Source organism: Bubalus kerabau, chromosome 17 (genome assembly GCF_029407905.1).
Source record: "Bubalus kerabau isolate K-KA32 ecotype Philippines breed swamp buffalo chromosome 17, PCC_UOA_SB_1v2, whole genome shotgun sequence".
NCBI classification, from domain to species: Eukaryota; Metazoa; Chordata; class Mammalia; order Artiodactyla; family Bovidae; genus Bubalus; species Bubalus kerabau.
This window is the reverse complement of record NC_073640.1, coordinates 16,163,172-16,178,723: the sequence shown is the minus strand read 5'-3', so window position 1 is coordinate 16,178,723 and position 15,552 is coordinate 16,163,172. Positions and strand designations below refer to the sequence as shown.

The 15,552-nt window shown below is 50.9% G+C and overlaps 1 protein-coding gene across 1 annotated transcript in view; it reads left to right on the top strand.

Moving 5' to 3' along the window:
- Positions 1-8,267: 8,267 nt before the first annotated feature.
- Positions 8,268-15,552, top strand: part of ZCCHC14 (zinc finger CCHC-type containing 14) — a 47,506-nt gene continuing 40,221 nt past the window's right edge. The window contains exon 1 of the mRNA XM_055552297.1: positions 8,268-8,869. Coding sequence (XP_055408272.1) covers positions 8,315-8,869 — 555 coding nt within the window. The 5' untranslated portion in view covers positions 8,268-8,314. The remainder of the gene's footprint in view (positions 8,870-15,552) is intronic.

Genomic DNA, 15,552 nt, shown 5'->3' with positions numbered 1-15,552 from the left:
CGGGGATCTTCCCAACCCAGGGATCAAACCCAGGTCTCCCACATTGAGCCACATGGGAAGCCCAAGAATACTGGAGTGGGTAGCCTATCCTTTCTCCAGTGGATCTTCCTGACCTGGGAATCGAACCAGGGTCTCCTGCATTGCAGGTGGATTCTTTACCAGCTGAGCTATCAGGGAAGCCCTGAGGTCTGATGAGTTTCCCAATTTAACAGACCCTTCGTCACTAGGCACAGATGGCACCAACAGCAGCAGGAGATGTCCATGGAGGTCCCCAAGCTCTAGGCACACAGGCTCCAGGTGCTCTGGACAGTTCTGGTTTCACCTCACCGTCCTCCCAGAACATGTGTCTACCTGGAACCTATGAGGGTGCCCTTATTTGGAAATAGGATCTTTGGAGATGTAATCAAGTTAGATGAGGTTGTCCTGGATACGAGTGGACCCTGAATCCAAGGACTGGTGTCCTCATGAGAAGAGGGACATCTGGACACACAAATGCAGGGAAGAGGCCTGAAGACAGGCAGAGATTGGAGTGGTGTGGCTGTGGGCCCAGGAAGGCAGCTGACAGTCACAGAAGTTGGGAGGACAGCCTGCAACAGACTCCCCCTGAGACTAACCTGCTGACACCTTGACCTCAGACTTCTCGCCGGCAGAACTGTGAGAGAATAAATTTCTGTTGTTCTAAGCCACCAAGTTTGTGATCATTTGTTTCTGGCAGCCCTAAGAAGCTAATATACCCACTGTGAGGGGTGTTTTTTGACCACCGCATATGGGATCTTAATTCCCTGATCAGGGATCAAACCTGTGGCCCCTGCAGTAGAAGCTCAGAGTCCTAACCACTGGACCACAAGGGAAGTCCCAATGTGTGGGTGTGTTTTTTAAATGTAATCTCTGGTTGGCCATGGACCTTACCACTCCGTTTTATTATACCATCTAGCTTTGCTCATTAACTTTCTGCCTGGCTCTTGAAAGCATTTTAATTTGCAACCCGAGGTTTAATGAATACATCTAATAAAACTGGGTTTCAAAAGCAAATACCTCATGTTCCACGTAAGAGTAAACTCCCAACAGATCAAGGATCTAAAGACAACAAAATGAAACCATATACGTAGCAGATGAAAATATGGGTTAATTCCTATCTAACCTGGGTGTAAGGAAAGCTCTTCTAACCACAATTCCAAATCCAGATGCAATAAAAGAAAAGATAAATACATTTAACTATATAAAAATAAAGGAAACCTTTTCAGGATAAAAATACTATAAACAAAGTCAAAGGCAATTGACAAATTGATAGAGAGTATTTTCAACATAAATCACAGATAAAGGGCTAATATCCCTAAACAATTTTTTTTAATTAAAAATTGACAGAAACAGAGACCCAAAACCTCATAGAAGAATAGGCAAAAAACATGAACAGGCAATTCATTTACAAAAAGATACAAAAATGGCCTCCACAGCAGTTCTCCAAACCTGCCACAGACTCTCATCTCTCTGTTATAGCTGAGTAAATCTGTTTCTGCTCAAACTAGACATAAATTCTGTGTTTGCAATGTAGTTGGTGAACACATGCTATTTCCAGATCTCAACATACCTAGAAGCATAAAGACTTTCCAGCCTATAGGACATCCAAACACCACCTACACCAGGCTTTGGAGATAGTTTTAAGAATTCTCAGATGCATTTTCATGCAAGCACCGTTTTATTGCAAGGAGAGGACTGCCTTCCGGGTGACTACTTTGAAAGGACAGGGAGTTACTGGGTTGGGTGAGCTCTGGTATGACTGTCGGAAAAGAAACCTTCTGTATTTTAGAGTTACATCTTGTCGCCCAAACAATACGCTCCCTGCCTCTGGAAATGTGATTCTCATCCACACTCATGTCTGGGTGTGTCTTATGTCTTGAGACTTGACTGGGGAGGCACTGGAAGCTCCACAGTATATGTCTTTGTCCCTGCCTGATCCTTCTCGGAAGACCACTTGGGATTTAGAAGAGGTGGCCCAGCCTTCAGCCTAGTGCAAAGTCCAAGGCAGGCAGAACTGCCTTTAGACAGTCAGCAGAGCGCAGACACAACCTGAATGTCCAACAACAGGAGATTATTTGAACAAATCGCGATACATCCAGACAAGATTCTGGGCTGTCCTTGACAATCACGATTTGCAAGAGGTTCCATGGCAAGGATAGATATCTGGGGTATGCTGTTAGGTGGAAAAAAATGGATGGTAAAATGGGGAGCACAGTCCTATTTTTGAGGAATATACCATTTAAAAAAATAGATTTGCATGTGTATATATGAATATGAAAGTGTCTAGAAAAATATATTTTAAAATGTCAATGTTGGTTACGACTGAGAAGCAACATTATTTGACTTTAAGGTTGTTTTTTACTGAGGTATAATCTCTTTACACGGAGAAGGCAATGGGACCCCACTCCAGTACTCTTGCCTGGAAAATCCCATGGATGGAGGAGCCTGGTAGGCTGCAGTCCATGGGGTCGCTAAGAGTCGGACATGACTGAGCGGCTTCGCTTTCACTTTTCACTTTCCTGCATTGGAGAAGGAAATGGCAACCCACTCCAGTGTTCTTGCCTGGAGAATCCCAGGGACGGGGGACCCTGGTGGCTGCCGTCTATGGGGTCACACAGAGTCGGACACGACTGAAGTGACTTAGCATAGCATAATCTCTTTACAAGGAACATGTATTATCTCACAATCAGACAAAATAACACAGTTTTAAATATGTAGTACGGGCTTCCCTGATAGCTCAGCTGGTAAAAAATCCACCTGCAATGCAGGAGACCTGGGTTCTATCCCTGGGTTGGGAAGATCCCCTGGAGAAGGGAAAGGCTACCCACTCCAGTATTCTGGCCTGGAGAATTCTATGGACTGTATAGTACATTGCGTCACAAAGAGTCGGACATGACTGAGCGACTTTCATTTTCATATACATAGTACATATACAATTATATATGTGTATAAATCCCCAAATTATTTGCTTTAAAATACGCCAGAAAGAAAATATATGTATTTCGCCCACTCTAGTGGGAAACAGATGAAATAAGAACAGTGAAATGTCATCTCTGTTGGAGGTAGGCTGTAGGGATGCGAAGAATGACTACACTATACTCTTGATTTTCCAGTACGTTTGAAAACTTCCATAGTAAAAAGGTAAACAAAAGAAACCCAAAGCACACAAAACTAAAGGCAGCAATGAACTGTTAGCTTTCAGAGGATATCATTACTGTGCCATAAGAAACATAGAAATATGAGTAACAAGCAAATATACAACAGAAGTAAAGCTGCAGAACTTAATGATGTGAATTCACTATTCACTAACTGGGTGGTCTCTTTAAGCCTCAGTTTCCTTACTTGTATAACAGGGAGATCCAGGACTTTGTGGCAGTCCAGTGGTTAAAACTCCAAGTTCCCAACAAAGAGCACATGGGTTCAATCCCTGGTTGGGGAATTAAGATCCCTCATGCCACCCAGTGTGGCCAAAAAAGTAAATAAAATAGGGAGATCCTTATGGAATGGCAGGGCTGTAACATGAACTTGACTCTGATTAGGACTGTGGCTGTCAACCCAAGGAAGCACATTAGAAGCCTGAAAGTGAGAACTACTTGCCCAGGGGGAGTTGCCCAACTTCAGTGTGCCCTGGGGAGCATGTCTCATGCAGATCTGAAGGCCCCACTCCATGGAGTCTGACTCCGCACCTGGGGTCTGGCTGAGGAATCTGCATTTTAGGTGACAGCCCAGGACTCCCCCTGGGGAAACACTGCATCTAGACCAAGGTTAAAGACACCCTGGAAAGCAGGTCTGCCCTGGAGGAGAACACGTGGCCAAACAGCACCAGGCCAGGCGTGGCTGGGGACAACTGCCTGTTTATGACCTCAGGTGGACTTTGTTAGTCTCATGGCTAGAAAGAATTGGCATGCCACAGACACCTTTGGAATCTGGCTTGCAGAGATAGTGAATAATGACTTGTACCTCTGTGCTTTACTCCCTGAGGGACAGAGTCCTAGCAGTTGACTTAGGTCAGGATCTGGTTCCATCAGTTCCCCCGGGCTCACAGCTGACTGCTCTGCATCTGCAAAATGGGAACAAAGATAGTACTATTACGATTAGTTCCGATTAGTCCCGCTGGCTTGAAGCTACACCTAGCAAGGATCCGACAGAGGGGTTAGGGACCCACTTCTTAGGGCCATTACGGGTCCTTTGCTGGCTCAGTCACAGGAAGGCAGGGCCTAGGGAACATGAAAACATCTACAAGGAAACCACACACATCCTGGCCACATACCCCAGGGAAAAATAAGTGGTGGCTCCAGACACGAAGACTGTGTGTGCATGCACCTCCAGCCCTAACTGCTTAAGGCACCCTCATCTTAATCGGAGTCTCAATCTTACTTCTGTTTTCTTTTTCCCAACCGCAACCTGGCCTCCAGGCTCTTCCTCTCTGGCTGATCCTAAATGAGAGAAGCAAGGCCCTGGTAGAGGAGCTGGGGACGGGGAGAGAAGCCCTGAACTCGAGGTCCAGGTGGCTAGTCTCGTCTCAGCCTGGTCCCTGCCTACCGCAGTAATTCATCAGTGTTGCTAACTCAGACACAAGAGGTCATCCCAGGCACGTCACTGCAAAACCGTTTGGAGAATTTGGGGTGAATGCCAATCTTTCTCTTTCTCAAAAGTAGTATTAAAACAATTTCTGCTCCATCCCAGCTCTATGGAAAATGCAGACAGACATACTGTCCTACCCCTTAGGGCAGGGCCCGCTGCACTGTCATCCCTGGGCCCCCGCGAGTTAGGCATGTGGCAGGAATAGCCTGAAAGAGCAAGTGAACTTGTTCCTGCTCTGCACTGTGTGGAAATCTCCCTGCTGAACACGTGGTCCATCTCCCTGTTACCTGTAGCCCCCTTGCTTTCACAGGGAGGGGTGGCCTCTCAATCTCCTTCCATGGGTCCCAAGCCTCTCCAATTTGTAGGAGTTGGAGAAACACTCAAACACAGGGGAAGCCAGGCATCACCTCCCGGAGACCAAGGGAAAGTGAGGAGCTGCTAGCAGCCCAGGGCTACAGGCTGTTTTTGGGCAGGATCCCTGGGAAGCAGGTAAAGCAGAGAAAACCTCAACCTCAGGACTGGACAGGGGGTCAGTGCCCACCCTACCCCTTCCCCAGAGGTCCTTGGGGGAAGGGGACAGTGTATGGAAGAGAGCACTCCCTCGCGGACTGGTTCCCATCTGCTTCAGAGCAAGAAGTCCAGGCTGTCCGTTCCTTAGAGTAAGGGGTGGGGGCTGGGGACTGGGTTCCATTCTCCTTAGAAGCCCCAAACCCTTAGTGGGGTCTGTCTTGCAGGGCAGAGATTTAACTTGAGCTAGACCGAAGGTCACAAGGAAACAATACTGTAGGAGTCTCCTGGGGCTGCGGTGACACCAACCACAAACCTGATGGCTTAACACAACAGAAACGCATTCTCTTATGTTCTGGAGGCCAGAAGTTCAAAGTCAAGGTGTGGGCAGGGCTGTGCTCCCGCTGAAGGCTTCAGGGGAGAATTCTTCCTGCCTCTTCCAGCTCCTGGTGGCTCCAGGTGACCCTTGGCTCCAAAGCTCTGCCTCTGTCTTCACAGGGCCTTTTTCTTACCCAGTCTCTGTTGTTGTTGTTTTTTTTTCCCGTCTCTTATAAAGACACTGTCCTTCAGGGCTGACTCTAGTCCCTGATCTCATCTTTGATTCTTAACTGAATTATACCCACAAAGACCCTCTTTCCAAATAAAGCCACATTCTGAGCTTCTGTGTGAATAGGACCTTTGGGGGGGACATGTTTCATCTCAGTGCATATTCTGAGTAGCAAACAGCATGGGCTGAAGTGACAAGAAGGTGGCTGGGAGCTGGGAGCCCTCCATCTAGTTGCTTGTGGCTCGGTTGCCCCAGTTGCCAAGGGGCTCCACTAGCATCTCCGACCTCCATGCCAGCTGGGAGGTGGGGTTCCTGATTCCTTTTACAGACGAAGAAACTGAGCCTCAGAGGGGTCAAATGAATGGCCAAGGTCACATGGCCATCTAGAGCTGGGCCTGGAATCCAGGTTGACTGGCACCAGAGCTTAAGGGTTTCACAGACAGGTCTGGCTGGATTTGAGGAAGCTCTCAGCACCCATTAGGTCCCAAGATCTTTCCACTCCAAGGAACTTAATTTATCAACAGAAAGTAAAGGTGAACTGTTTTGGTTTTCATGTTCCTTCACTTTCTCATATTGTAGATTTGGGAATGTGGCTACTTCCCTGGAATCACTTAATAAAGTGCAGTTGGGGAGAACAAGGATTAACTCAATTACTCACAGGAATCAATCTGTACTGGGGAAGGAAGTGGGGACCCAGCTGGGCCCAGCCTTGCCCCTGCTGCCTGTGAGGATGTGATACACTTGGGAAGCTGTGCTGACCTTCACCTGGATGCCGGCTCCTTCCCACAGCAGCCAAGAACAGCAGGCGGTTCCAGGAAAAGTTGTCCAAAGAGTGGAGGGGGTGGAAGACTGGGAAGCAACTGTGTCCCCCACCCCCTCACCCCTCAACTATGGCTCTGCAATATCTGTGCAACTTTGAAGTCTCAAGGCTGGAGAACGTCTTGTTAGGAGGTTTGTATCTTGGACTATGTCCTGAAGAAATGCATTCATTTACTCAATCAATCTCTATTGCCTAGTACCCGGCACCCGGCTGTTGGCTCCACAGGCGCGAAGGCAGGCTTGGCTCGCAAGCCCCCCCCCACCCCGCCCCGCCCCGGAGAGCTGCTGAACGAATGCAAAAGCGGGCCAGATGGAGGGATCGACAGGAAGGGCCGGGAAGAATGACTTTCTTGCTCCCGGGGCCTAGGTTTCCTTATTGGAGATGGCAGACCGCTGCCCGCAGTTATGGCTGGGCCACCACCTTCTCCCCCGCCTGTCCCCAACCCGCAATCCGGGCCAATGGAAATGCTCCCTGACCCTGGCCGGTGTGCTTGCACCCTCTGGGCTCCCGAAGCTGAGGAAGTGACTCGTGAAAGGAGGCCGGCCTAACGGCTCCATTTGGGCGAGGTTTTCTCACAAAGCTTGTTCCCGTCACATCCCAGGGCAGGCCAGCCGCCTCAGGGATGCGGGCGCCGGGCCTTTGTGAGCTCACGACTTTCTCATGGGCCCCCCGGAGGCGGCCTGTGGTCACCCTCACTTTGGGTGGAAGCACCCGGGGTTCAGAGAGGCCAAGCCACTCGCCCAAGGTCACAAAGCTTCGCAGAAGCAGGGCGGGAATGGCGATGCGGGGGGGGTCTCCGGAGGCCCTCTCCCAGCGGCTTTTCGAAGACACCCGCTACCTCCCTATTGTGACGCTCAGGAGTAAAACAGGAAGGCCGGACGCCCAGCTTTCACCTAAGACAATGCTCCACGCAAATCTGCGCGAACAAAAGCAACCATAAATCCGCCTCGGGTTTTCGGCCCACCCGGCCCCCGCCGGCCAGTTGACTCCGTCGGCCGCCGCGGGGCGGGCCAGGGAGGTTCCAACGTGATCGACAGCCTTGGGGAGGCGTGGCCGCGGCAGGGGCGCATAGGATTGGGGATCCGGAACAATCGCAGGCCGAGAAGGCGCAGCGCGGACTAATCAGAGGGAGGGGCGGGCTCGGCTGCCCGGCTTTCGTGAAAGGCCGCCTCCCCGCCCACTTGCGCCTCGTCGCGGCGCCCGTCAGCTGCGAACGCGGCGCTCGGCCCGGATTCGTCCGCGGCGCTGGAAACAGAGGCGCGAGGCCGCGGCGAGTGCCGGCACAGATCCCTCCGCCGCCCGCTCCCGAGCCCTCTCTGAGCGCCTCTCCCGAGCTGCAGCGGCCTCTGTCCCGGGTAACGGCCGTCGGCCCAGTGCGGCGGCGCGGCGGCATGGCCCGGGCAGCTCCGTCGGGGGGCGGCCCGCAGTGACAGACCCTGCGGCGCGGGGGGAAATGGGGGCGGCCGCCTCCCGGGCGACGACGACGACGACGACGAGGAGCAGCCGCCGCCGCCGCCGCGCACCGGCCGCCGCCGGGGACGGGCGCGGGCCAGGATCCCGCCCGTGAGCGGGGGGCCCGAGGCCGATCGCCGCCCCCGGCCGCCCCGGCCGCCCCGGGCCCCCCCGGCGCCCCGCGCGCGCCCGTCCGCCGGCCCCTGGCGGGGGTCTCGCCCGCGCCGCGCGCCCCCGGCCCCAGCGCGGCCCGCGGCGCCCGGCCGCCCTCGCCCTCGCCCGGCTCCGGCCGCACCCCCGCCCGCGCCCGCGCCCGCCCGCGCCCCCGGCCCCGGCCCCGGGCGGCGGCCCCCGGCCCCGCGTGGCGGCGCGGCGCGGGCGGCAGCATGGTGGAGAAGCGCTGCCCGCTGCAGAGGGACGGCGTGTACCGCTGGTTCTCGGAGCTGCCGTCGCCGCAGCGCGTGGAGTTCCTGTGCGGCCTGCTGGACCTGTGCATCCCGCTCGAGCTGCGCTTCCTCGGCTCGTGCCTGGAGGACCTGGCCCGCAAGGACTACCATTCGCTGCGCGACTCGGAGATCAAGGCCAACAACCCGGCCGACCTGGGCAGCCTCACCAACCTGACGGACGAGGTGGTGCGCAGCAAGCTGCTGGTGTCGCTGGCGCTGCTGGGCTCGGAGCAGCGCGAGGCGGCGGGTGTGCTGTACCGCACGCTCACGCACATCGACTCCATCATCCACAACTACGGGTTGCAGCTCAACGAGGGCCGCACGGGCGATGAGTTCCTGCTGCTCTTCACCATGGCCTCCAACCACCCGGCCTTCAGCTTCCACCAGAAGCAGGTGCTGCGCCAGGAACTCACGCAGATCCAGAGCAGCCTGAGCGGCGGCGGCGGCGGCCCCGGGGGCAAGAGCGCGCTGCCCACCTGCCCAGCCTGCCACAAGGTGCGTACCCGCTCCCCAGGCCCCCACCCCAAACCCCCACCGGAACCTCAGACCTCACGCCTTGCTCCCCAAGCGGCCACATTACCGCAAACCCCTACCCGCGCCCGGAGCTTCCGCCCTAACGTGTCCTCACCGACCCCGCACCCCAACCTCCCACTCGCACCCCAAGCGTCCGCTCCGCATTTCACTCGTGTCCCACGCCTCTCCACCCGGCACCTCCAACCCCACCTTCACTTCAACTTGCCATCCCCACCTCGCACTCCGAACCCGCACCCCAGGACCCCGCCCGGCCCCGCATGCCCTTTGGGGGCCCAGGGGAGGGGGCTCCGGGATTGGGAAGAGCGCCCTGAGCTGAGTTCGCGGCCGGTCAGGCCTTCGGTCCACGTCTTCCGCTGGAAGCGCGATAAGGCCTTTGTCCCCTTAATCAGGCTCTTGGGCGACAGATAACCGCTACACAGTGTGTCCTCTTGGTTCCTCCAAATCTGGTGTTTATTATCAGAAAAGGAAGCCACTAGTGAGGTGGGAGGTGGAGATTAGAAGGTGCTGGAAGGGTAGAAGACGTTTGCAGTGTGCCGTGCGGGGCCCGAGGCCTAGGTGCCGGTATCCCCGGAGCTGTGGGGCCCGAGTCGCCCCGAGGAGGTTAGGGTCGGCGCGGGTCGCAGGCCGCCGTGGGCACGTGTCCGTGTGTGCGTGTACGTGAGTACACACGTGAGTGTGTGCATGTATGCGTGTGTATGGAGTGCATGTGTGTATTTCTGAATGTGTTCCTGTGTCTGTGTTTATATTGCGTGTAAGAATCAGGCTACCGTAACAGAAGGAAAAACAGGTTTGGAGCCTTGAACACCCGTGAAACAGTTACTTCTCGGTGACCCGCCTTCCTTTGTAGGAACGGATCCCAGACTGATGGGGAGCCGACTAGGACTAGTTAAAAGATCTGGTGTCTTCAAATTAAACAGGAAGGGCAGAGTGGTCATTCACTTAGAAATGTGAACTTTTGTCTAAATGTTTCAAAACTATGTAAACACAAAGTGTTTGGAGCTCAAACTTATTTTTAGCAGCCCCCTGGGACCCTGTGCTAGGATTGTGCTCCAAGCAAAAGGATTTATCTGTGACCATGTGTGGTGTATGTTTTTGTATTAAAACTGATTTTCTTTGGGAAGTGGAAGATTGCAGTCACACCAGTAGTCTAAGTGCTTTCCGATCACGGCTGAGTGTCCTAAACTGAAACTTTGATTCTCTGATTTGCTAGTGGTGGTTTTTCAGCTGTCTTTCACTGGTGAATTGTGGCTTTTAATGACTTCCTTTGAGACGTGGTTGTGGTACCTACATTGGTTTTTAATCTGTCATATCTTTTTTGAGATAGGTACTACCTCTGAGACTGTAGTCTCTTTTTTTAAGTGTGTGTTCAAATCCCACCCTAAAAACATTCTTGCATTTACAACAAAGGGAAAGCAGGGTCCTGTGAAATGTGGTTGTCCCCAGGGAGCTCAGTAGGCTTTGGGGTGCTGCTGCTCAAGGGGGTTCAGTCCCCAGTGGCCAGTTTCACCAGTCAGTCCTCTGCTCCTGTTCCTAAGCACTGCCGCTGTCCGTGGCTGTTAAACCATTCATAGTCAGCTCTTGAAGGGGATTCTTTAGTGTGTAGAGATGCATCGCCTTATAAAAGCAGAAGATGGTGATGATTTTAACGGGGCAGTGAGCTAACACTAGAAAAAAAATGGGCAGTGAGCTAAAGCTAGAAAAAAAATATCTTTGATAAGAGAGACTTTTTGTCAAACCAGAACTACCCCTTGGATGAGGTTCGGGGGCTGATTCCCCTCCCCAGTCCCCCCTTCCTCCCCCCCCTGCTGGTCTGGCATGGGCTCAGAATTGACCAGCTGTGTGACCTTGACCAGAATCCCTTTTCCTGGTGTTTTGGAGTGGATGGCCTTGTGGGCTTGTTTGGGGGTTCCATGAGGTCCCCTGTGAGGTGCCCAGCAGATATGCTGTGAGCTTCCTTTGCTGCCTGGTCTTCTTTGGCTTTCTTTAGAGGAGCACTGAATTTTTTTTTTCTTAATGATTTTGGCTGCAACACAGGGCTTGCAAGATCTTATATCCCCGGCCAGAGATTGAACCCAGGTCCCTGGCCATGAGAATGCCCAGTCCTAACCACTGGACTGCCAGGGAATTCTCTAGGAGCGCTAACTTAAGTAAGGCACGTTGTTAGGGAGTGAAATATTTGTTTCAGAATGTTAGTGTTTTCTAAGTTGATTTTTGAGTATGTAGTTACTTGGAGTTGGCATTTTTCTTGTTCATCTGTGGGAAATTGGAGAGATCTGCCTGACCCTTGATAATGAGGTTATAGTGAGTAACTTTGGGGCTCTTGCTTCCATGTTTCAGAAACGGTCATGGTGTCTAGTTTTACCTGGACAAACTAAGTTCAATCACATTCATTTAACTTTCTGTTCCTTTGCTGATGTCCAGTATATGCCTGACATTGATGCAAAACTCACATGAAATCTACCATGTAAGCCTTTGCCTTCTTAGTATCTCTTAAGTCTGACATTTAGGGCAGTCCTGAAAAAGCAGCCTTGGTTAAATCTCTGTTTACATTTCTTTTTTAAGATGTTGTGTTTTGTTTTGAGCTCTCTGAGTTTAGAGACTTTGTGTCTTTTAGAGATAATGATGATGGTTGTTTTTTATTCTTTATCCTGTTTAAAGAGAGACTTCTAGTAATTAAATTTTCTGATATAGTGGTTATTTCCAATTGCTTCTCCAAAGTCTCACTGTGTTATTTTAAAATCTTCTTTCTCCAAGGACTTGCATAAGAAGTTTAAAAGTGTGAAGAATGTAAACTAGACATTTTAACTTTCAGAAAGGAAGGTGTTCATAGAAAACCTGGAGGGAGAGTAGGGTGGCTTCATGGTGCCCAGTAGCTGATGGCACTATGGGTGTGTAGTACAAACTGGTGATGGTAGCTAGTTTCCACTTGACACTGCCTCAGTCTTTCATTTTATTTAATTATAAAGTCATAGTTTTGGAAAGTGTTTACATTTATCCTTTGCTATCTTTTCTCTGTATAAGTGATAAGGTGCTGTGGTATGTGCTTATTTTTTTAAATAATAGCTTTATTGAGATTTAATCCCTATATTGTGAAATTCACCCCTCGAAGGTGTGTGATGCAATGTTTTTTCGTATATTCATAGAGTTGTGTAACCATCCCGGCTGTCTTGATTCCAGAACATTTTTATCACCCCTAAAAGAAGCCTGTGCCGATTTGTGTCACTTCCCCTCCCCCTTCCCCCAGTCCTGAGAACTGTACTGCGTTCTGTCCGTGGGTTTGCCTGTTGTGGGCACTGGATGTCAGCGGGGTTACGGTGTGTGGTCTCTGTGGCTGACTGCCTTCCCCCAGTGCACTGCTCTCGAGGGTCGCTCGTGTTGGATGGGGCCTGTGTCAGCACTTCTCTCCTTTTAGGTTGAGTGCTTTCCGTTGTGTGGGTGGATATGCCCTCTTCTGTTTATCCATCCATCAGTTGGTGGACAGGTGGATTGTTTCCGGTGCTTGTTTCTAGACTCTTTTTGCTTCGTGGCTAGTAGACTCTTGTCTTAATCCCTTACACCTAACACTCACCTGGTCATCTTTGGAGTGTCACCAACATCTGGCCGCTGACTCTCAAGACTGGAGTCCACCTGGCGGATGGCTGTGTAGCGTGCAGCGCTGTGCCCTGCAGGTTTTCCTCTGGAAGACCCTGGGCTTCCAGAGGAGCTGCGCTGAAAGGTGGCAGAGGCCACTCTGCTCTTGGGGCTGATGGTCAGCTCCAGGGGCACGCTGTGAGCCCCTCCTGCCCTTGTGTCCGGAATCCTTGGGTCAGGAGCTTCACGGACCTACTGTGAGAGGGTGCGGAAACTGTTTTTAAAGTGCTTAGCGCAGGAGTGTGGTGGCTGGTGGTGGTCTTCTGGCCGTGTGCCCTAGTCAAGGTCTGGAGCCCTCCGCTGTGGGATGAGCACCAGGGAGGCTCGGGGTCCACACAGGCGCGGTGAACACATCTGCTAACAATCCCTCGCCCAAGGCGAGCAAGAGCTGACTTTGTCTCATTGATTTTCCAAAAGTTTTTGGAAATCATTGCAGTTCCGAAGGGAGATACTGGGTAGTTTGTCATGTGAGCTAGAAGTGGCTTCCTCTGGTCTCTCCTTTAATCCTAAACTAATCCTAAACCCTGGCCTGTTGGAGCTGGGAGTCGTCTGAAACCACAAGAAGGGACTTTGCTTGGAGCCGCTGTGCTTCCTGCTCAGGTTAAAGGAAGCACTGTGCCTGGGAGGCCACTGCGGCTCCGCGGTCACGCTTGTTCCGGGCAGCCCATGTCCAAGGCCACCCGTCAAGGCCACTCCCAGCAAGTCTGACTTCCTTCAGTGCACTGCGGGAGAGGGTGTCCTGAGACAGATTGATTGGATTTTATTTATTTTTTTTTGGCCAGCTTTTGTAGGTCCCAAAGACGGTCCTCTTTTTATAGTGAAGTACATGGTACAGGAATTGAGACCTCCTGGGGTGCGGTTTTAACTGCTTTCGTGCTGCTGGTGTGTTCATTACAGATGAAAGCCCCTCACCTCTCCTGTAGCTGTCGCCCCGCTGTACGATGGCTCAGACTATGTGACACTTGAATTACTGTCCTTTGCCCTCAGGTTAAATTCAGGCCACTTACCTTGACATGAGCTAGTTTACATGTGCGTCGTTCAACTCAACAAACGTTTGCATTTCTATTCCACACGTGTTCTGGAGTATAGTTGTGGAAGCTGGAAGTTTCCTATCCTGTTAGGACATGATGAGCAATGGGGTGGCATCACTGATGCAACTTAGAACGTTAGTGTAGATAAACATCAACATTAGCCTTATTTCTGCAGTTTTTGAAGTTCATTATTTTTATTTAGTCTTTATTTTACCCATTTTCTCCTCAGTCCTGTACACTTTATTTCCCTTCTTTTGGATTGAAGACATTTTGGATGAATGTATTTTCCCAACAAATTCATGTGCGCATTTTACAACTTCAGAAGAAGTGAGGAGAAGGGACCTGAGCTGGTCCAGCTTCTGTTTGTTGGCAGAATTGGTGACTGTTAATAAATAAAATAAAAAGAAAATTTTTATTACATCTAGGAAAAGCAGTTTCTACTTAAGTGTCCTTTTTCCTTGCCTTTGATGGGTTAAATTTTAGAAGAGATCCCTTGAATATCTTTTTTTTTTTTTTTTTTTTTTGAGAAACCCCCATTCAGAATACTACTTCTCTCTAGTTTAAGTAAGAACTGTTGCTGCAGGTTCACTATTATTGATAGTCTACAAATTATCGATGGGTTTCTGGTTTTTTACTTTTACCCTTGACGTACATGGTTTAGAAATTAGTTTCTACAGGAGAGCTTCATGCAGTCTCCCTAGCTGTTTTGTACGCGCCTCACTCTGTGTAGTAGCCTCTCTGTTTTACAGCTGCCCTGTAAGACCCAAACGTTACAGAAACACTTCTGTCAAAGTCAAAAGCAGTTATTGAGAAGTGATAAAATATTGATTAGTTTTGAAGCAGCTTGTTTTATTCTGGGTCAGAAGGCCTGGAGTCATTTCGAGTGAAGAGAAGACAGAGGCAGGACAGACCCTCTCTCCAGTAATCGCCGCCCTGGCGGCTCTTGCTGGTGCAGAATGTCACGTGTAGGAGGCAAGGCTGGTGGCGGGACCGCGGACGTGCCTGTGAGGGGTCAGGGCTTGGGGTGGATGTTGTGCTGGTTTGTAGAAAAATCACCAGCCCTCAGAAAGTCTTCCCTGTCCCCGTCCTATCCTTAATTGCTCCTTTCAGGGACAGAGCTTTCCTTTCTGTCCCAGGAAGCCCTCTGCCTCTGTCCTGGTCACATCTTTCTGTTTCCTCGGGGACACTGTTGGGTCACGTGCTGCACTCTGCCACTTCCTGTCCTCCCCACCTCCCCACGCCAACCTTTGACCTCCGCTGTTTTCCCACTTGGCACATCAGCACTTTGCTGGAGGCAGCAGAACCCTTCCTTGCACTTGAACCCTCGGCCATCCACCGTGGTCTCATTCCTCTGTGGCCTCTGTTCCTCTGTGGCCAGGTCTTGCTTTCCAGGGGGCGCCCATTTTTAACAGTCTGGTGTGAAATCTTCCAAGGTTCTAATGCCTATCTAAAAATATACTTATGTATTCTTTGAAAACATCATGTATACATAGTTCAGTACAAGTGGATCTCTCATCTGCGCCGTCTTCATGAGTGTGACTGAGCATGCACGCACACACACGTGCACACACACCCCCAGTGATACAGGACACAGCAGCCTCCTTGGAATCAGTACTACTGCTCTGGGCCTGACTGTCAGCTATTCCTCAGCCTCCTGTAACCTGGCTTCTGCCCCCAGCCTCTTCAAGGAAAACAGTTTTAATTAAAGAGTAGCCAGTAATCTTTTAAATTAAAAATATTTTAATAATGAGAGGTAAAAATAAATGGAAAAGCTACAAAAGAATATTCAATGCACCATCCCCTTCTCCTTACTCCCCTGTCCCCCATGCACTTGGGGAAGGACACACAGAACATTTCAAGCTTCTGTTCCCTTACCTGAGTGTAGATACTTTTTATTTCACATTTTTAAAACAGGTTTATTTTTACCCAGGAACCCATGCAGTTCTGTTCCCCTCTTTGTTTCTTGTGGAACCGTCAAGAAAA